This window comes from Pterocles gutturalis, unplaced genomic scaffold, assembly GCF_000699245.1.
Source record: "Pterocles gutturalis isolate BGI_N339 unplaced genomic scaffold, ASM69924v1 scaffold1716, whole genome shotgun sequence".
NCBI lineage: Eukaryota > Metazoa > Chordata > Aves > Pterocliformes > Pteroclidae > Pterocles > Pterocles gutturalis.
This window is the reverse complement of record NW_010102733.1, coordinates 236,718-258,831: the sequence shown is the minus strand read 5'-3', so window position 1 is coordinate 258,831 and position 22,114 is coordinate 236,718. Positions and strand designations below refer to the sequence as shown.

Here is a 22,114-nt window from a genome sequence, read left to right as displayed (position 1 = left end):
GCCTGTTACTATCAGCTGCAGGAAGAACATCTCAAGGTTTCATCAAATACTGTCTTTCTCTGGCAACCTCAGATATGCAGCTTAGACTTATCTACCTGAAATTTTACAGTAAAAAAGGGACTAATGATTTTGAAATCCTGCTTCTAACATAAAATTAGATGTTGTTCTATATAAATATTGACTGCAGGTGACAGCTTGTGGACAGTTCCCTTCAGGCTATCTAAGGAGGCTGAACAGCCAACAGCACAAAGATAGTTTGAACACTGTTGTTTGGTAGCTCCCTAGTGCTGTATTCAGGCTGTGACAAGACAAAAATGGGGGCTGTTTTATTCTTTCAGTGGAAAAGGATCTGCAATACTGGTAGGTTATTGTTCCTTCAATAAAATGCTTTATTCATGGGAAGTGAAATACAGAAAATAAAAACTTAAGTTTTAAGTAGTAGACATCTTTTGTGAAAAAGGTTTTTCTCATATTAACTGTTGAGAAATTACTGCTGTAAAATATAAAGATTTAACCAGCCCTTGGTTATCTTGCAGCCCTTATAAACCAAGTATCACAATACTGACCTTAAATCAGACTGTTTATTTCACCAACACACATGAAATTCTAAAGATAAAAGAGCACCACTAGATCAGAAATAATTTCAAGCAAATGTCAAACAGGCTACCAGCTAACATAAGCTTAAAAGGCCTTATGTCAAAGGATGAAAATCTAAGCCACAGAGAGCTGTCTAGGTTAAAGATCTATGGAGAAAATAGTGACTACAATTCAGTATTTCTTAATCATCTGCTATTTATTAATCATATTTGTACTCTAAATAAATATGGCTTACTCCCTAGGTATTGCTGCTTTACCCTCATGAAACACAGCACTTCCAAGAAGGAATTCAACAGGTGAAACTAAGAACACTCAGCAGATCGAATATTTTAGCAGAACTGTGTGCTCATAAAATAGTGTATTTCCAGCAAATTAAAAGAAAAGTGGCAATTAAATTTGACTGCTTATAAGAGGTTTTAGAAACACAGGTTAATCTTAATCTGAACTCAAAGAAATAATATCTACGTGCATACGCAAAGAGAAGTTCTTTTAAATACGTTTGACTAAGTTTACAGGTTGGTAACACCACCAATTCATTACCATTCTAAATGATCTTGATAAACTTTCAGGACTACCAAGGTACCGAACATGGCAGTTCTTTACCTGGTGGGTAAACCAAAGCCACATGGTCTCCATCTTGTAAATGTCCCCTTTCCATCAACATGACAGCGATCTTCTCAGCTCGTTTATGTAGCTGGACACACGTTAGTGAGTTGGCTATTGTTCCCTGCACAGGAAGAAAGATAAATGTCACAGAAGATAATGCAATGTGCAGAAGCACTATTTTCCTCTGCACCTTAGAAGTTACTGGATGGGGCGCAGTCTCAATATTGCATGCAACCAACCTATATACAGAAACCTTCAGCCTTATGTCAAACTGTAGCTGGAAGGAAAATGGATGTTTATAAAGCAGGGAAACATTCTCTATTCCTTTCTCTGTACCTTCTGTCCTCAACAATGTTTTCATTCTAACCAAGAGAGTACAGCAGTACGCTAATATCCTACCCATAAAACCTGTACTTCCCTTGCTACACAGGCAGCATGCCTGCTACAGCCAGGAAAGTGCCTTTATGGTCTGCAACGATCTGGAGAATCTGTGGAGAGCACTCTGGAAAATTGCACTTCGTTGTCTGCAGGCTGGAGTGAAGCCAAATGGCACAGCAGAAATACTTTAAAAGACAAGAGACAAAAGACACAGGAGAAAACACTACTTTGTGCCAGGGAAAAAACATAGTCTGGAACAAAAGCTAAGCACATGCATACAAATGAAACAGAAAAGAAAGGCATTTGTTGAATTTGAGTAACTCTGGTCAGCATGAAAAAAAAAAGGGGAAATGAAAATGCGCTACAGAGTTTGGCTTTCTGAAGCACTTCAAATACCACTAACCCAAACCTATCAAATGGGTACAGTATTTTAAACTGGATGAGTGTCATAGTTCTTGCATTTCCTAAATACAGATATATGTGTGTATATATGCACAGACACACAAATATGTATTTAGAGAAATACATACATCTGCATCATAAAATTCACTACTACAGCTGACACCTCAGAAGAGAAGTCTAAAAATGAACATGCAGGACAGACTGACTGCACCTAGAGCTGGGCTGGCCAGGACTGGGCTGAGTTAAAGGGACAGGGCAGTATGGGAAGGGCTGCACCTCTGCTTGTGCACCTGTTCTGTGGAAAAAAGAGGATTTCAGTCACCAGTACTGCTACCCTGCACCTATTAAAAGCACTAAGCTCACTTAAAAATAGGGAGTCTGGAAAAATTAGGGGAAAAAATTGTAAGAATATATATATATATATACACACACACAAAAGAACAATGTATCAAAAATGCAATGCAATGCAATGACAAATATTTTATCGCTATCCTTATTAAGAGAGAAAGCAAGAAAGTCTACTGTTTTTAAGAAATATTCTTTACACTCTACTTTGACAAAGGAAGGAATAATAAGCATTTGGCCTGATTGCTGGTTTATATCCACCAACACCATCCCATGCACCACCACAGTATTTATTGCCCGCAAGTTTCAGAGAGGAGAGTGCAGTTTAATAAAGGTCTAGCACTGGAAGCAGTGGCATGTTACTGGGCATCACTTGGCATTTACAAAGTTTATTATAAACTGTCAACAAAGAGGACGACCTAACTGAAAATAAAAAGGACAAAGTCAGGGCTTAGCATTCCTCTTCACCATCTCCAGCATCCACACTTACTGAAATGCACTTCAGGGAGTTTTAATCAGTCTTCTGAACAATGCAGAGATCATTTCACCGAGAAGGTTTCCTCTACAGACATATGCAGTTATATGGATGCTGGACTAGAGATGGCTTCCATCTGTCCAGCCCTAAATTTGGCCAAAGTGATCGGAGGTCAGGGTGTCCTTATCATTGTAGACCTGCTGGCAGGAATGTGCTTAAACTACTTGTTCCTTCTTTTATGAAATTGCCTGTTTGCATAGTCATGGGAAGAAGGACCCTTTATATCTCCACATACATCAGAAGCACAGGTCCTACTGACACAGAAAGGGAATTGCTGCAAGTCCTGTAAGTTTGTGCAAAACATTTTACATTTAAGACTTCTGGCACTTTCTGCAAGTGAACCAGCAGAAAGACTGTTTATACCAAGTGCAAGGAAGGAGAATCCTGTTGCTGGACAAGAATCATTGGCAAGCACCAGGCAGCTATTCCCTTCAGGTCTTTTATATGAGGTGTCCTGCAATGTAAAGGTGTTGTAATCCTTCATGACACCCACTAAAAACAATGCACTGCGCTGTTTGAAATATTTTTAAATATTGTTGGAACATTTTGAAATATTCCAAATTCTCAGAAAGGCTGGGTTATCTCTACTCTCGGTGCATTTCTATCAGTCATTCACTGCAAGATGCCTGGATGTTTTAGAACAAAGTGTACAACAACGTGCAAGGTAGACAAAAAGGGAAAAGTTACAAACCAGAACTAAAATTCAAGATTAGTAATAAAACTTGCCTAGGCCAAACCCCACCAAACCTGTCACTCCTTTCCATAAACCATTAAATCTCTCCATAAAGCATTACATTTCAAATTTCAAACAAATTTCATATGATAAGATATACTCCACACTGAGAGTAGTGGAGAAACTGAATTTCGAAATTCAACTATTTTTCACTCCTATGGAACAATAAATTGTTTTGTTAATCCTTATTTTGCACATTGTGTCCTTCCCTCCCACCGTCTGAACCCTCCTGCCGGCATGGGAAGTCTGGCTTTATTTAAAGCTCAAAAGCAACAGCCTGTCTGGAGGAGATGGGACAGTGCATATCACCATCTCTTTCTCACAGCATCTTCGCTCCTAACTTACAGGACAGAACAAAGCACTATTTTAATGGTGTAATCTTGAATCTATGAACAGCACTGCCTCTCAAGTTTTCTACTTTGCCACAGACAAATACATTACTGCTTCACTATTATTTGTCAAGTTGCACATGTTCACATAATATTAGCTATTATCTCAATTTTAAAAAGGTCATTTAATGATTTATTGGTAGCCTCAAACTGAACTTTGGTACCAGCACTGTAATATGGGCTGGGCAAGCACATCCTGTAAATACAGTAAGTGGCCATTTCACAGAGGTTCACATGTTACTAGAGGTTTAAGAACCAATACAAGTTGCATAGGGACCACATGGGCTGAGACAACACCAGCTACTGCAGGTGACCCAGGCGATAGCACTGCTCCAGGCCCCTCCTCTCCCGGATTCCCTCACACGCTACATTGGTTTCCCGGTTTTGACAGACGTGTCTAGATGTACTGTGGTGGGCTGGTTAGAAATCGGACTTTCACCCCTTACAGAGGTCTTGGGAATTACTGGTTTGTCATCTACAATCATCTAGGAAGTCTGTAATCACCCACTCTTAGTAAAGCCAAGTGCTGTACCATGTGACATGCATTAATTCATTTCTGATAAGCAATGAAATGCCGTGCCAGGCTGGCACCTCATGCAGGCTATGCAGAGAGATTAATTTGTGATCCTCTGCAGACTTAGTTGGATTCTAGGCATTCCTCTTCCTCTCTTCATCTCCTTTCCCCATTCTCAGACTTCCCTCAGATCGTCCAGTCTCAAAACCAGCAATCATTGTCTTCAAGGAAAACGCTTCGGTTTCGCCAAGCCTGTGCTTTTCGAATTGGAAATCAGGACGGTGAGCAGTATTAAATACTACTCTTTGGAATAGGAATGATCAGTATTGAAATAGATTTGCAGTGTCTGCTCACCCACAACATATATGTGGTTTAAAAAGAAATGAGAAATGAGTAAGGTGTGTTGTCTGATACAAAAGCAATCTATATTTTGACAACTGGCCATGATTATTCTCCTTTCCTCTCTGCCTCAGTGAACATTAAATATAACAGCTGAGTATTAATGGGAAAAGAAACAGAAAGGTTGCATTCAGCCATAGCACAAGCAGGTGCAGCTGAAATACCAGTGTGCCATTTTCCTTACTGCAGCCTGTCAGAGTCATGGTCTGAGCTTCTTACCCTGCAGTTGAGTAGAGTATAAAGCACATGGTCAGGAGTAGTCTGAGCTCGCCACTGTAACACTTCTGAGAGGAAGAGGAACTAAAATAAACCAGAGAGATAGTCATGACACTAAATAACTTTTTCGCTTGAAAACGCAGATAACTATTTTTGCTAGTTTAGCTATGTATTTCTTAGTTATATGCTACATTTTACATCAATACCCAGAAGCAGTAAACATGAATTAATTCTCTTGTCATCACACATATTTATAGCAAGGTTCTTTTACACAGTAGCAGCAGCCTCTCTGGAATTGAATCCACTGCTGGGATTATGATACATTACTATATATACTTTCAAAGCAATAAACCAGTTCTTACTGATCTCTGAATTTAAGCACAATTTTAATTCTTTAGCTTCCTCTCTCTTTCTTACTATAAATATATAAATATTTAGACAGCTTAGAACTTACTAATTTAATTACTCACAAAAGCCCCCAAAAGAGCTGAATTTCAGCTTAATTTTACAGGATTAACATAACAACAAACAGTCAGGACCATACATGCAAACAAAATTCCCTGGACTCCACTTGAACAAACTTGAACTAAAAATATGTAATAGAGGGTGATTTCTGGTAGAAGCCCCGTTAACACTTTCCACCATGTTTGTTCTGTTGCTCGATGTACACTTACAAAAAAAAAAATTCCATACAAATGAAATGCAGTGATTCTCCCCTCATGTCTACTCTATACTTCTCTGTAAAGGAGGGTCCGAAATATTTTAGTGTGAATTAAAAAAAGCAATCAACAAATTCTGCAATAATAATAATACAATCTATGTACTGCTAAGTGTCCTGATGTTAACTAGCTAAATACAAGCCATATCAGAAAATATTAGCTTACCTTTCTGGCTTGATCATTATCTTCTATTTGTCCCAAATCTCTGCCACTGGCCTGTGCAATTCTTTTTCCAGAGACCAAGTTCCCCACCATCACAGAGGCAGGGCCAATTTCTAGAATAAATCAGAAATGTGCTAAGTGAAATGGAAATCCTTCTCTTGTGGATATATATTTTTTTTTACTTGTTTCGCATTACATAATATTTTCCTCATGGCTATCCACAACACCAAACCTTGAGCACATCTCTGCTGATACACACTTTGGTTGATGGACCAGAAGTAGCTGGAAGATACGTAGGCATGGATTCATGCTCTTTAAATATATCTAACTGAGGAGCCTGCTTAGCATGGGCTCTCTACAGCCGGAGACACATCCTGTCTGCCTTGATATGAGGAATCTTTGGAAAATTTAGCTCCTAATTTAAGCATGTCCATTCAAGTGCCTAAAACCAGATGAGATGTATCCAGCCTTCAGGGACAATGTTTTACTTTTCTCTTCTGTTCCCTAGGCTAAATTGCATCCGTATTAGCAATTCTGTAATGCTATAGACATGAAGTGACAGGGATCAGAAAGGCAGATGGTACATACAATAAAGTATATGCAAGCCCTTTAGCAAAAGATAGAGATCGAAGAAAAATAATTTAACTTTAGAAGAAAGGAAGATGTCATGGCTGACATTTCTCCATGAGGTGGATTTTGCTGATGTTTTGTTGCTGCCATTAGGGAAAAATACCTGTCTCACAGATTCCATTTATGCCCATGTTAGCATTTGTTTTCTGCTTCTCCAGCATGGATTACTGATCAACTGCAATTGATACCAGGCTTTACTTCTAGACTATGATGTCCAAGCTTCATCTCAGTGATAGTATGTAGTATAAGTGTCAAAATACAAGATGTGTAAGTAACCAGATAATGTACAATAAACAACATCTACAGACCACTCTGCTTTAAAAAGATGAAAGCAATAGCCTCTGGGTATGTCACAACTATGCAAAATGAGAGGATGTGATGCTATCAGTTTGGTTTCTGCGTTCCTGGCATCGCTTTTACCATAGAGATACATAATGTATATATAATATATCTTTAAGTATCTCTACTGCACTGATCCTAATTCAGTGATTACTTTGGGAAGCAGCAACAAGGAAATACTGAAGTGAGCACTGCAGCTACAGGCTTCAATGCTTTTGTCAGGTTAACGGAAATCACTGTTAACCCCTGTATTCGCAAACTGAGATTACGGCTTTGATTTCTGAAACATTTATCCAAAGGTTTTAAATAAAGAAACAAGCTGATGGTTTTGGCAAACTTGTACTGAATTCATGGTAGATAGCCCTCATATTCGAGATCCAGAGGGTAAAACCACTTCATATTTCAAACTGGTTTTCAAAGGGGAAAGTAACCCACACTTAGTCTAACGTAACTGAATTTAAGTCTTAAGTCTAGGGCTACAAATCCAGAAATCCTTGAAACTAATCTGAATACTAAAATCTGTAATTGAATTCAAAGTCAAAAAAATTTGCTCATTCATTGGGCACGAGTAACCAGCGACTGGAATACAACAGGCTCCAAGGGCTTTCTCGGTCTCTTGACTCAGTGCCTTGCCTGTACCATTTCATCCAATATTCTTCAACAAGTGTGGCAGAACTTCTGAAGAACCATCTTAAAACTAGTTAGGGTTTTCCCTCAAATATACCTGCTGTAAGAATAATCCACATTCTCCCTACTCAGGTAAAAACTTTTATCCTCATTCTTGTGTTTAATTTATTCATGACCAGTTTTTAAGTATTTGCAATCTTTCCAACACTGTCATTTAGTGTCAACAGTCCTCTTCTTCTCTATTTCTACTTCACAGCCTCAGCTTTCAAATAAGCCAAGATCTTATCTTTCTCTGTTTTGGTCTCAGTCCATCCTCTTTAAACATGACTGACCAGGAATTTACAAAGAACTCCAGGTGTGGTCTCATCAGTGCCTTGTAGAGTGGTAAAAATGTCTTCATCTTTACCGAACTTCAGTTTTTGGAGCATTTTTCCTTGTATTCTTTGTGAAGGACTTCTATCTTCTGCCAAACCAATGATGCCCTTAATACATCTGAATATTTAACAGAACAGCTGATAGAGCTGATTCTCACCTGCATTAACAGTTACTTGATTTTGCTCCATACAGAACACACAGCATTGTGTCATTGTCCCTTTGCCTTCACTCATCTTACCTGGTTGTTTTTGCCTTGGTTTAGGCAGGTTTGTTACGCATGTGTGGGGACACATCAGCACGTTACAAGGATGCAGTGATCCTTCCAAGAAGAGCTGTTTGGTTTCTGACAGGTGTATTCCTCCCAGCGGCGTCTTGGGAAGTGTGTTTGCTGGTACGAGTGCTAAGCAGTAGACTCCTACTTGATGAATACTGTCAATAGCCTAAAAAAAGCAGGAAATCCATTTTAATGAAAGGCTAATTTTTCATCATTCTAATAAGCACATGCTGTTCTGAATTACTGTATAAAACAACCCTAATAATTAACTGGCAATGGAAAGACACTTCAGCAATGTCAGTGATAAGGAGGTTCTTTTCAGTGGAAACAGGTGGACGGAAACGTAACACTGACATTATCACACTCATTCCAGAAGATAAAAAGGCAAACAAAAACCTGGTGATAAATACACAAAAATCTATTATGAAATGCTACCTAAGCATCCCTCTTAGGCACACGTTAGTAGCATGTATGATGGAGACTTCTTGCTAGGATAGGCTTGCAACTCACGTGAAACTGATTTTAACCCGCACACTTCTCAGAATCAAAGTTCAAAGGATTCCTATCAGCTTAACATCCAGTCCATCTTGCAGAGCAAACAAAAATGTCAAAGGTTGCACATAGATCATCATACATCTACTGATGTATGTAGCTTATGAATTTTTAATTTTTTTTTCTAAGAAAGTAACTGTTTCACCCCCTGATTAATGTGTAAAAGACTGTCAGGCATGAATGGGAAATGACAACAATATGAGGGAAAACCATACAACTATCCACTTGAAAAAAATCTGTTGAATGAAAACCTGAAAAATAAGCATCCTTGTATCATATATTAATGATGTGCATTGTCTGACAAGTGGAGTAAACTGCATCGTTTTCAAGAAATCTATAATGTGCCGTATCTATGTAATTTATTTAGGTAAACATGAACATCAATGCACTTAGATTTTAGTTCCATAGACATTTTAACTATTTATTTTCTTTACATTGGTAACAAAAATTGCAGCAAGTGAGTTAGAAAACCAACTTCAGACATCCATGCAGACAGAGAAACAAATTACATGGCATCTCCAGTGAGTAGTTAAGTGTCCAAAAATATAATTTACTCAACCTGCGTTTTAATTTTAACTATGAGAAAAGTGAATGCATATGTCTGCTTGCCTTGAAGATACAATCTATATTCTGAGAATCAAATAATCATTTATAGTTATGGACTTGAGTGTAGACCAACAAATTGCTGCTTACTGCTACAGAGACTCTAAGTAATGCTTTGCTTTTGGCTTCTGTTTGCTTCATTTTTTATTGTTTTGATTGCAAAATTTCATAAGAAAGAATAATAAAGCAGTCACTCATTTTATAAACATTGCAGTTTCACAGTGGTAGATCTCACTGTAGTACTGGAAGACCTTGCTGCTGGCCTACAGACACCTTACCTGAGAGATCAGCAATAGCGAGATATATATGACAGCCAACACACAATGTCTCATGTTTCTGGCAGAAACCATCATAACCTCTGAATCACAATGCTATTTGTAGGTTCTGAAAAGCAGTGTTAAATCGTGGGATCCTCACCTGACATCAGCTTGAAGGAGAACTGTTAGAGGGCAAGTAACCACTCTTATTCAAACATAGAACAGTGTGGCTCTTGGAGACAGCGAATGGAAAACAATATCCAGATGGAGGGGTATTATATATAATGATTCCTCAGTGACTTCCGAACTGTATCCTTTGATAGCCACCTCTGCAGCATGATGCCTGATATAATGTTCTGGGTCATGCAAAATTGTCACCTTTCACACTTTTAAGTTTGGCACATTTCTGCAGTAGATCTCCTACCTTTGCCTAGTCCTGTTAAGTCCTGCCAGTGCACCAGCACTGGTAAAACTAACAGCCAGTCTGCCAGGTACTGGAACTACAACCCTGCCTGAAGGGTCAGATCAGTTTGCAGCAGCCTGGGAGATGAACGAGTTATGTACGATCCATCTGACTGAACTGCTGGGTGACCTGGGATCTTCACTCACACTGTCACTAAAATACCCTCCTCCTCCACTACTCGTAAGAAAGTCGACAACCAGCCTGACCACTCCTCCCATCCTCTGCTAAAACCCATAGATGCAGTTCAACATAGTCCCGTATGCACAGCAGCTCTACCACCCTTCAGTGCTCTGCTGAGGAACAGGAAGGGTCAGGGAGAGTCAGAATACGTTCAACCCACTGGAAAGAAGTTCTGCAAATCGATGCAGCTCAACTCCAGGGAAGAGATGCAAAGACACAGCAAGGCACAGCAGAAGCAGGCAGTGCAGGGCAGGGCTGGCACAGGGCAGCACACGCAGGGTGTCAGACAAGTCTCACAAATGTAATCAGAAAGGAGTAGCAATTTGGTAAAGTTTGTTATCATGGACATCACTGAGAGCCATGACACAAGTGTGATATCATTACATTGCTCAGACGATGTAGCAGATGATTCAGATACAACCGGTTACCACTTCCTGACATCTGTCATTAAAACTCTGATTGGGAAGGAGGCACAAAACATCCCACATGTTCCTGGCTTCTGTCCTCCATCTCAGTTGAAGTGGAACCAGAAACTTCTTGTTCACATAGTGACACATGCCAGAGTTGCAGACTTCACACACGGGTGACAAAAGCAGCCACGCAGAAGTGTACTTTGATATATGGCCTACCATTCTCAGACACTGCTGTGACTTGATCATACTCAGAATAACAGGATTGACTTTTGGGAGGAGTAACTTGACACAGGACTCCCACAGTGGTCAGTACTGAATTCTACTGGGTATGATGGTGTAAGTCATGATTTCTGTAAAAGTCACAAAAATGCTCAGCTGACAAAACAGGAGAAGTCTAAGTCCAGAGTTTCAACCTTTTCTTTAGGAGCTTGCTACTTGACAAAAATTATCAAAGCATGGGCAATCCGAAAGCCTTTCTTTCTACAATAGTTGCTCTAGGTGCTACTAGGTGCTTTGAAGGCTTTCTGTGTGATGGACAAGCTAGAGCTTCTAGCTTTTCTTGGTAATAATTTAGATCTACTGTGAACAAGAGATGCCTCTAGCTGTATGAAATGTAGCTATCTTTTAAATCAAGAGAGCAGATAAACCTGTCTTGAGATGGATTAAAGCTTATTTGTTCAGTTTCTTCAAGGATAGAGTAGACAAGGATACAGTAAAAACCTTTCTTATTCAGTACAAAGCAATAATGAATAAAAACATCTTCTCTGAATTGTGTGATATCTTTTTCTTTGTCTCTTGGGTAAGGCAAAAAATATGTTTACGGGATATTTACCTGAGAAGAGTCCTTGAGGAAGGACAGAAGGAAAGGTAGGAAAGGGAAGTGGAAGTAACAGGTGATCAGCTGTAGACAGAGCTGAGACCCTTTCACAAGGTAGCAACAGACAGACTAAATTTGACTACATCTCCATTAAATCCATTGCTTTTGAGTGAGAATTGGCTTAACCATGGAGATGGAGGAGAAGGAAGATGACTGCTCACTAAAGTATCTCATTTTTTCTGTGTGGACATCAGAGTTGAAAAACTCTGAGTATGGTAATAATATAGCTTCGACTTGGACAGTGCTATATGTAAGGAGAAGATCAGAATTTTTTCGTATTCAGTAGCTTCTGTCTTCTGGTCAAACTGTCGAACAACACCACCAAGGTGGTTTTCATCACAGTGCATCACCTTGCATGATCCGCCATACAGCTGGAATGGGATTCCTTGTGATAGGTGTCCTCTATGCAGATAACCTCACTGCAGATACCTAGATTTGAGCTAATCAATTACTTCCCTTCATTTCAGTGGAGAGAAAACACCATTTTTAGGCTGCATTTCATTCAGTTCATTTAAGCTATCAACATGGTACACATAATTCTCTCCCACTGACTAAAAAAAAATCTGGAGATCTACCTGAGATATACATATCTACTTTTGATGTATCAGCTCCATATCAGTGCCAATAACTGTTTAGTAAGAGACTTGGGTAGCTTTCCATAATAAGAGTATATAATACATTCATCCACTACCCTTCTGAAGTAATGAATGACTATATCCTTATAAATCATACGCTACTCTCTCCTTGCTATTACTTACTTAAATTCATCCCTGTTTTCTTATAGCATTTCGATTAGGAAAAGGATCACCCTCTGGATATGTGCAGCCTGGATAGGAACTGTCACTCAGAAGAATATAATTTCGTGCTCATTAGGTGCAAGTGCAACTGAGGGTGGACTTACAATTACTCCAAGACAAATGTCAGTTACCTTGGGGGCCTGAAAGATCAATAAAAAGAATATAAAGCAGGAAAAACAGCTTCTAAACATACATAAAGAGCATTACCTGGAGAACTCTACTCATCCATTGAAAACTGTCTTCCTCTGTGGAATCTGGCCTTTGCTCAGCAACAATAACTATCCTTTCATCGTGCAGCACGCTCACTGAAAACACTGCTATTCTATAGAAGAGAAGGAGAGAAGAGTATTTAGTGCCAGGACAGATGGAAAATCCTGTCTTCTAAGTTAATCCTCCATACCATGATTTTGTACTCAGACAACCAGTGCATTAATTATTATTTTATTTCTGAGGAAAAAGCAACAAGAAGAGTTTTGGATAACTTCTGGAGGAGAAATGGGGGGGGGGGGGGGGGGTTTGTTCTAGAATCATGCAAATGCAAGCATAATGGCACAGCAGGGTTGGAGAAGTGAACCTTCTTAGGAAAAGAAAAGCACAAAATTTGGGTCACACCAAGGTTGTTGTTAAGCCGTTACATTACAGCTAGCCTAAGCACCTTCTTTGGCACCATCTTAGAAGAAAGTAATTACAGCATTATTTTGTGAGAGGTCTGCCATGTGATCAAGTGTTACTGCGATACGCTCTTCAGAAGTTTTAGATGCCTCCCGCTCAGCTTCAGCACATTAGGAAGGTCAGAGAAGGAACCGCTGTCGTGTTCAAGAACTTCAGTGTTGGGCATATTGGAAATGTTCAACTCAGAATCGTGTTGAGTCAACACCTTCAGAATTAACCAGTTGTTCGACTGGAAATCCTAATAATCACAGTTTTGGATCTCCGTATCTAAGGTCTGCCTCAACACTGCCTTAGGCTTCCTTCTGCTGTCTCCTGGTTTCAGCAATACGAACAGCAAAGGAGGGAAACCACAGTGCAGATTAGGCACTGCCTTCTGAAAGCATTTTGGGTCACTTACATCTGGTCTAAGCAAAAGAAGGTTTTCTACATAAAACAAGAAAAGAAAGGATCAAACCTTCCCCTGTAGACAAATTTCATTGGTTCTACAGCCAGTGCAGTTGCTACAATGTCATCAGCATTATGTCTTCTTCCACTGACAACCATCAAACCATCCATTTTGCCAATAACAAAGACAAGTCCACCGGGTCCTATAAAGCCTAGTAGTCCAGTCCTTATAAAAGGATATTCAGTGATAGGGCCACCAGAACTGGTCATAGGAAACACCTGTAAGACAGAGAAACACAGGTCTTCAATTCTACACACAGAGATGATGCTGTGAAATGTTTCAGAGATGCTCTCTCAGATGGCTCTGCTGCAGTGAAGTAAATAGGTCGCTGGTGATGCTCTTTACTCTTCACTGACCATAAAGGGAACATCAGGAAACTCCTCGACTAGTGTATGTAATTTTCAGTACCCAAGTTCCACCAAGTTCAATCCCACTCTGTTTACCATAAGCATTTTCCCTCACCATGGCTCTGTAAATCATTTATGACCTTAAAATAAGGTATAAATCAACATAAACAGTATTGAATGAAAAAAAAAATGCTGTGCAGAGTGCAGCTAACCTGAGGTTACTAAGAGATTTAATTGTAAACATTACAGCAGAGGTTCTTTTCAGGACTTCATGCTCATTTCCAGCACCGTATAGAGAAATAAGCAGGCTAGGAGTGAAGCTATTTTAAGATACTGTACATAAATGACTCTTACAGCTGACCACATTTTTATCTAAGGTCAATTAAGTCCTCACAATAGCAGTGATAATGTCTTCTGTAGCACATCTAAAAGTGAAAATACAGCCCTTTACAGAGCCTCTCTAAATGTCTGAACAGCAGACGTGTACGTGACTTCCACAGGACAGATTTCTACTGCTTTTTTTGAACCTAACTGGCACAGTGTTATCCTTCTGGCACGTGAGTTACTTTGAGCTGCATTCAGTCACAACTGCACTTTCCTGCCATCACTTCTTTAAAGACAATGGCAAGTGGAAGACCATGGTTATATAGTATCCTTCAAGGCTCATCTAAAAAGAAAGGTCAAATTCTGCTGCCAGATGCCCATGGGTGACTCTTATTGAACAGATTTAATGCTTATACGTCCTCAGCCATAATTCATTTCAGGAATACAAAACTCTTTGACTCTCTAATACCTGCAACATGAATTACACAGCACAACAGAAAAGAGGCCCACTTGGGGAGGGCTCCTAAGAACATGCTTAACTTTAAAAATGAGTGGTCCTGCTCACTCAATGGCAATTTAGTTTACCACTAGGAATAAGTCTAAATCAGTCTAAACATGCTGTTAAACTGCAGACCCAGTTATGAATTATGAATGATTTTACAATTACAGCAAGTACTACAAAATGATTGTTAGTACCCTTCTACCCTGAAATATGTGAAATCTGGGATTATCATTCACACCAGGTATTGCCAATTGTACTTGTAGCACAGTAATCAGCTATCAACAAATTTCAGATCACAATAGCACAGTAGGATTCTTGGCTTCAATAGCAGGATGGAGAATCATATCCAGTAGTCTCCATTAATTATTTAATGTATAGGGTTTACAACATTCAGAGCTGCATTTCGCGGGAGATATTAGTCATGTTTGGTCTATTAAAAATGGTAATATCAAAGCATTTTTAAGGGAAATGTAAATGTATTATTCTTAACTTGTTTCACAAATACTAAAAGAGAAAAGGATTAGAATTAAAAAAAAAAATCTTAGCTCATATTTTTTCAGTATTTCTCTGATTTGTTCAGCCTTTCATACTGGCTTCAGCAAAAGCTAATGATAACAAGTGAGCAGGCACAACAGAGCTATCAATAAAGCTGTCTGCACTGCAGCTGAAACCTACTGGAAAACATATTCCACAAAGCAGAAAGGCTTTCACCTAGGGCAATTCAAACAAAAAGCAGGTGGGGACTAATGAGGAGAAGGTACCTTTGCTATTCAGATATCTCTTGAAGACTACGACTGTCAGGATTCTGTGTAAATGCAAGCCTTTAACGCTGACTGTGTTGTGGAAATATTGGAAACTGCTTTTTAAAGATATCCAGCAGACTTCCTACTGTTTGCAACAATCAAATTCTACATGTAGTGAGCTCACAGACTTGTACAGTATTACCTTTGAACTTTGTCTTTCTTCCTGCTTTCCTTCTGATTGTTTCAGCCCCTGGTATCTTCTTTCAAAATGAAAGTAAAAGCTCTTCAGAGACAAAACTAAACCCACATAAAGATCTGCTATTGCACTTAATGAAGTGGGCTTCAGTGCACATTATCTGGCTCGAGTACAGGTCCCAAGCCACAAGCATTGATCATTAGTGGTATTCAGATATTATTATTACTATCCATATTTATGTCAAAGTTCAAAAGAAAAGATTTTATATAGCATTTTTTATCAGCTTACCTCAAAAGTATTTTTGGTCATGCCCGAGAGTCCATAATATGATGTACCCGTTGCAATAGCACATACACAAAGTTCTCCTATTTCATCTGTTTTACAGAGCTGAGGAATTCCATCTGGCTTCACTGAACACATTATAGCTGGAGGGAGAGTAAAGGACTTTAGAAAATACTATAAAACGAACTACAGAATAACATAAATGATGTGGGAAATACATTGTGGTGGTGGAGTTGACACCAACAAATAAATTATATGTAGACTAATGTCTAACAATTGGTTTCTCAAACACTAAGGTGTTCAACATTATCAAATGTTATTTATATTATAAATAATATTTATCCAAAGAATGCAAAGATCTTTACATAAACCCAATCTTTACACATAACAAAATCTAATTTGCCTTGCTCTCTAGAATTTCAGTTGATCTGTAATATTGCTGTAAAAGGTGACTGTGTTCCCAGTTTGCATACTGAAGACTAGATTTGCCGCAGTCAGTGCAAAATGAAATACCCTAATGGAGTTCTTGATAATAATTATACTGCCAGGGAGGCAGGCAACCAGGAAATTCACCTCTCACAAAGTAGCAAGTAACACCATATGAAAGATCAAGATATTCTAGCCGACTAGTATGGTTGTTTTACAAAGAATTTATCAGAGCTCAGTCTCCCTGCTACCAGTCTTGCAGGACTGCAGAGACAGCAGGAGCTAAACAGGAGGGATTAGAAAGCACTGGTCTGAGGAAAAAGCACTATTTTATGTGTCAGCCATGTGAATAAGAATCAGGTATCCTGCTTTAGCTACAATCCCTGGAGCTGGAATCCAGCATGTGTAGATTTTGCAGTTGGAAAGAGGTCATGGTGAACAAGGGAGACCAGGAATGAATCAGAAGAAGTGTACAAAGGTAAAGGATCTTGAATGACCTTTCTCTCACTCTGAGGATAAACAGGAGCATGTACTTTTATTAAAATGATCAGAATGTAGTATGAAGTGCAAGATGGCACATCTATAGTATCTTACACAATAACTATCAGACAACAACAAATCTTCGTATTTCTTAAGTTATTCAACTGAAATTTTATAAGATGCATCATTGTTTTATTCCTTTGGTGCATAACAGACATTCTCTTATGAAAACCTACAGTATTATCCTTTCCTAGTCTCTATAACATCTCATTTAAAATTTAGCTCTCTTATGAAAAATCTTATCTTCATCCTTAGAAGTACTGGTTTCAGTTGGAATTTATCAACATGAACAGTCATACCTTCTCTTTCTAATAACTGGGTGATAGCACAAGATCTTTGGAAAAGCATTCTGCAAGCCTTCAGATTGCAATTTTGTTGATCCTTAACACAGGTTATGAAAAATTTCACTACTGAGTCTCATCTGGGTCAGGCTTATGGATATTTATAGCCTCCAGACATTAGAATCCAACCTTCTTATTTTCTGTACCAGTATCTCACAGTTAAGGAGTGGATGTTCTGATGTGGTGACAGGTTGGTTAAGGCACACCGCTAATGTGAGCAAAGACAGCCACTGGGGTAAACAGAGAGAAGAAATCTTGGGATTTCCAAACCGTTAAGTTGTACAAGGTAATGCTTTTGGACTAAAATGTTTTCAAGTACACATGTTCTAATCCCAAAGCTTATTGTCTAACAGCAAAGTATGCAAACCTATGACATTCTACAGCTAATTACTTACCTTGATGAATCATAGTAAGTTTCGAAGAAAGTTCCTTACCTCCTGGCATCACTAAACCAACATCCTGGACAGTCAGAACGGAAAGCTTTTCTTCAGAGTCCACTCGAATCACTCCATAAGTGAGACCATGCATGGACAGAACTCCTCTGCCTGGTGGCTGATTGCTGTCATCTGTTGGCCTGCAACCAGGGATTGCAACATCAGTGCACCAGCCAGAAGACGTAAGCATTTGTTTATTCTTAATGGACTGCTATTGCAAATACTCCTCTATTTGATAATTTAAAATGTCACTTTCTTTTTTCCCCTACTAGACCTGACAGAATCGCTGATTTTCAGTCATTTCTGAGTAAATAGGTCTGTCAACTCTCCCATTCAGTAGCCACCCACATATATGGGGCTGCAGAGATGAAAGTAACACCTAACATTTACCCTAAACAGCTTGTATTTAATTTTCAGACAGATTTATAAAGATTGTTTGATTACCCAAGTAAAGGCCTTTTGCCTTGTTTTAAAAATACTGAAAGGCAGTGCAGAGGAGGTGGAGGGAAACTGTACTCTAAATATTTGGAACTGATCAGTAAATATCTTGATAAACTCTCTCTCTGTTACCTATATTGAGGCAACCTGGAACTAGAAAACCAAACTCACCTCCCAGACTGCTCTAGCACACTGGTATCAAAGCCAAGATCAGAATACAAGTACGCTGTGTTTAAATAACAGATATGACTTCCCACTCCCAATATTTAAGCATTTAAAATTACTAAACAGAAGAAATTAGGTTGTAACTGATTCACTGTCAAGCATCTGTGGAAGCTGCAAGGACTTTACCATCTTTATTTCAGTGCATATAATTGAATCCTTCCTATTCTAATTTACCACATGAAAATTAAAACAAATTACACCTTCATCAGTCATGGTCAAAATGTTGTGGACGCAGCCTCTTTGTAATGCCTCAGTTTGCTCAGATGCACTGCCGACACGCTGTACAATTCCACAGCATCAGCACAAGCTGTCTGTCAACTTGTTTCAACATAAAACGTCCCGCTGTATCAGTGGATACAATTATACCTACATAGAGTGTGGCTTGAGCAAACGAATGTTGACGTATGCAAGTTATTAAGTCAGGGGAATATGTCAGGGCTTCTCATGTCTGGAAAGATTCTTACACTGTCCTGCATTTTAAAATGCAAAACTGAAAACTGACGTGATGCTGATTTGAGTGTGGATAATGCATCCATGTATCTGATGCCAGACTCCAGTTATTTTCAAGATGGATAAACTAACCAATATTTACTTCAAGATTATGCATTTTTGCTAAATACTCCATCATAACACAACTATTTTTTAACAGACAATGTCCTTTTATATGACATTTCTCCTCTACTGTGCTTGAAATACCAGAGGGGCCTTAGCCAACCACGCTCACTTAAGCCTTGCAGTGATCGGCTCTATAAATTTCAATTAATAGGTTTTATGAGGCATATTTCTCAAGTGACATCGTCAACAAAGAAGGATGTGGGCATGCTTGAAAATGCATTAGAGCATGACAAATGGTGCTAGTAAACAAGCAGGTGTGATAAATAACATTCTCATCATGTAAAAGGAACTTTTAGCTACATTATTGATCAGCTTCCTCTCACCCTTGCTCCCCAAAACACACATTTTACTGCTCATGAGAAAGGTCTCCTGCAGGCACACGCAGCTTCTCGCACCTTCTAGTAGAGGCCATCAAGACATTCATCACACACATTTTCTTGCACTACTTATCACATCCAAAGACTGCTAAAAAGAAGAGTGGGCGCAGTTTTGAAAGGTGCTGGCTGTGTCCAGGATGGAGGTGCCGGGGAGGGAAGCTGGAGGCAGGAGGCCTGCTAGGATCACGTTGGGGGACTCGTCAATAGAGCTACACTTGCTGTGGCCAGGGCTGAGGTAACAACTTCCTGCATTTTCAAGAAGCATTGTGCAATGGAAGTAGGTGTGCAGAAGGAAGGAGTCGGTGCTGAGGAGCTGGGCTCCACAGGACAGGCATTTCAGAGCTGCTGTTTCAGGGTACTTGTGATATCCTGGTAGTCTGAGGTGGATCCTTGAATGAGACACCAGTCAACTGTGCTTCAGTCTCCTCTTGCAGGCAACCAGTTATCTGACACCGAGACGAAACAGTCAGAGGACTAGAACAGAGGAGCGAGGTGAGGAGCCAAGGACCTGACAGCACCTATACATCGTCTTAGAAAGCATCTTGTCAGCAACAAACCTGCAATATATGCTATTTTATTTAGTCCTGTCCATGATATACACACAGGAACATCCCTCAAACAAAGATCACTGCTAAGCAGTAAGAGAAAAATCACTTGGAAAGATGAGATATAAATCATAGAATCATAGAATAATGGAATAGTTTGTGTTGGAAGAGACCTTTAAAGGTCATCTAGTCCAACACACCCCCTGCAATGTGCAGGGACATCTTCCACTAGTTCAGGTTGCTCAAAGACCCATCCAACCTGGCCTTGAATGTTTCCAGAGATGGGGCATCTACCACCTCTCTGGGTAACCTGTTCCATTGTTTCACCACTCTCATAATAAAAAAAATCTTCCTTGTATCTAGTCTGAACCTACCCCCTTTTAGTTTAAAACCATTACCCCTTGTCCTATTGCAGCACGTGCTGCTAAAAAGTCTGTCCCCATCTTTCTTATAAGCCCCCTTTAAGTACTGGAAGGCTGCTATGAGGTCTCCCCCCAGAGCCTTCTCTTCTCCAGGCTGAACAACCCCAACTTTCTCAGCCTGTCCTCAGAGGAGAAGTGTTCCCTATGATCACTTTTGTGGCCCTCCTCTGGACCTGCTCCAACAGATCCATCTTATGTTGGAGGCCCCAGAGCTTGACGCAGTACTCCAGGTGGGTTCTCACGAGAGCAGAGTGGAGGGGGAGAATCACCTCCCTCGACCTGCTGGTGACACTTCTCTTGCTGCAGCCCAGGACACAGTTGGCCTTCTGGGCTGCAGGCACACATTGCTGGCTCACGTTCAGTTTTTCATCCACCAGTACCCCCAAGTCCTCTTCCGCAGGGCGGCTCTCAAACCCATCATCCCCCAGCCTGCACTGATACTGGGGGTTGCCCCAACCCAGGTACAGGACCTCGCACTGGGCCTTGTTGAACCTTTTGATGTTCACATGGGCTGACTTCTTGACCTTGTCAAGGTCCCTCTGGACGGCATCCCTTCTGTTCAGCATGTTGACTACACCACACAGCTTGGTGTCATCTGTAAACTTGCTGAGGGTGTACTCAATCCCATTGTCTATGTCATTGATGAAGATATTAAACAGTACTGATCCCAATATGGACCTCTGAGGGATACCACTTGTCACAGATCTCCATCTGGATACTGAGCCAGATGGATGCGACAATCCAACCAGTTACTCATCCACCAAACAGTCCACCCATCAAATCCATCTCTCTCCAATTTAGAGAAGGACGTTATGGTGGACCAGGAAAAAGGCCTTTCAGAAGTCCAGATAGACAACAGTTGTAGCTCTTCCCTTGTCCACTGATGTAGTCACTCTATTATAGAAAGCCACTAGGTTGGTCAGGCAGGACCTGCCCTTGGTGAAGCCATGCTTGACTGTCTCAAATAAACAGCCCCATTCCAATGTATTTATAAATAATTTAGAAGTTAACATTTTTATTTTTCTTCACACAGCGCATATTTCTAATACTGGATTTGTAATTCTGTAAGACTGCCTGCTAGACAAAAATAAATCCTTTGATTAAGGTAGGACGAACTGCAAAAAGGTATAATTTCACTTACTTCATACACTAAGCAAATTCAGCTTACACCGCCAGAGAAATATACCTCCTTTACCATGAAAGAGGGAGAATGTACATCTACTTCAAAGCTGATTTGTTCATACTGAGTAGCTGTAGAGCATTTTGAGAAGAGTTACCACTACCATTTACAGATACAATCTATTTTACCACTGTTTTTGGCCAGTCGTTTAAATGGGAACAGACTTGTACTTAAACTTTCGCACTCCCTTAGGCAAGTGAGTTCAGACTAATATGCAATAAAACAAAGTGGAATACCATAAAGAATTATTTGCATGACACATTCCTTTAAATATTAGGCTCCATGATTCAGCTCTAAGGCTAAAGTATCTATTAGTCTATTACTGAATGTCTTTTTCTAAACTGTAAGGGTATTTCAACTGAGAACTGGTTTTGTTGCTCCTCCTTGTAGGAGGATCAGTAAAAATACACCACAGATTTTGAAAGATTTGGAGCATTAACAGGGAGCTCTCTGTATCTGCACTCTGCAGGGAGTCATTTTAATGCATACTTCAGCTGTAACTCTTTGGAACTTGTATGATAATGACTTTACTGTCAGGGGAGATGGCTTGAATAAAATGAAAAATACCACAGCTCCCAAGTTCAGCTGGTATTATCCTACCATTAAACAGACTTCAAAAAAAAGGAGATACGCATTCAAGTAACATTCACTGCAGTAAGAACGGCTCTGTAATTACAC

The 22,114-nt window shown here is 39.7% G+C and overlaps 1 protein-coding gene across 1 annotated transcript in view; it reads right to left on the bottom strand.

The window, feature by feature from the left end:
* LOC104471150 (disco-interacting protein 2 homolog C) overlaps window positions 1-22,114 on the bottom strand; it is a gene marked incomplete at its 3' end in the record, with an annotated part of 97,018 nt that overhangs the window by 5,793 nt on the left and 69,111 nt on the right. Inside the window, exons 17-24 of the mRNA XM_010086389.1 lie at window positions 17,635-17,774; window positions 15,900-16,036; window positions 13,509-13,717; window positions 12,590-12,704; window positions 8,205-8,406; window positions 5,999-6,108; window positions 5,118-5,198; window positions 1,201-1,324 (exon numbers count right to left, since the gene is read on the bottom strand). Of these exons, the coding sequence (XP_010084691.1) occupies window positions 1,201-1,324; window positions 5,118-5,198; window positions 5,999-6,108; window positions 8,205-8,406; window positions 12,590-12,704; window positions 13,509-13,717; window positions 15,900-16,036; window positions 17,635-17,774 (1,118 nt within the window). The remainder of the gene's footprint in view (window positions 1-1,200; window positions 1,325-5,117; window positions 5,199-5,998; window positions 6,109-8,204; window positions 8,407-12,589; window positions 12,705-13,508; window positions 13,718-15,899; window positions 16,037-17,634; window positions 17,775-22,114) is intronic.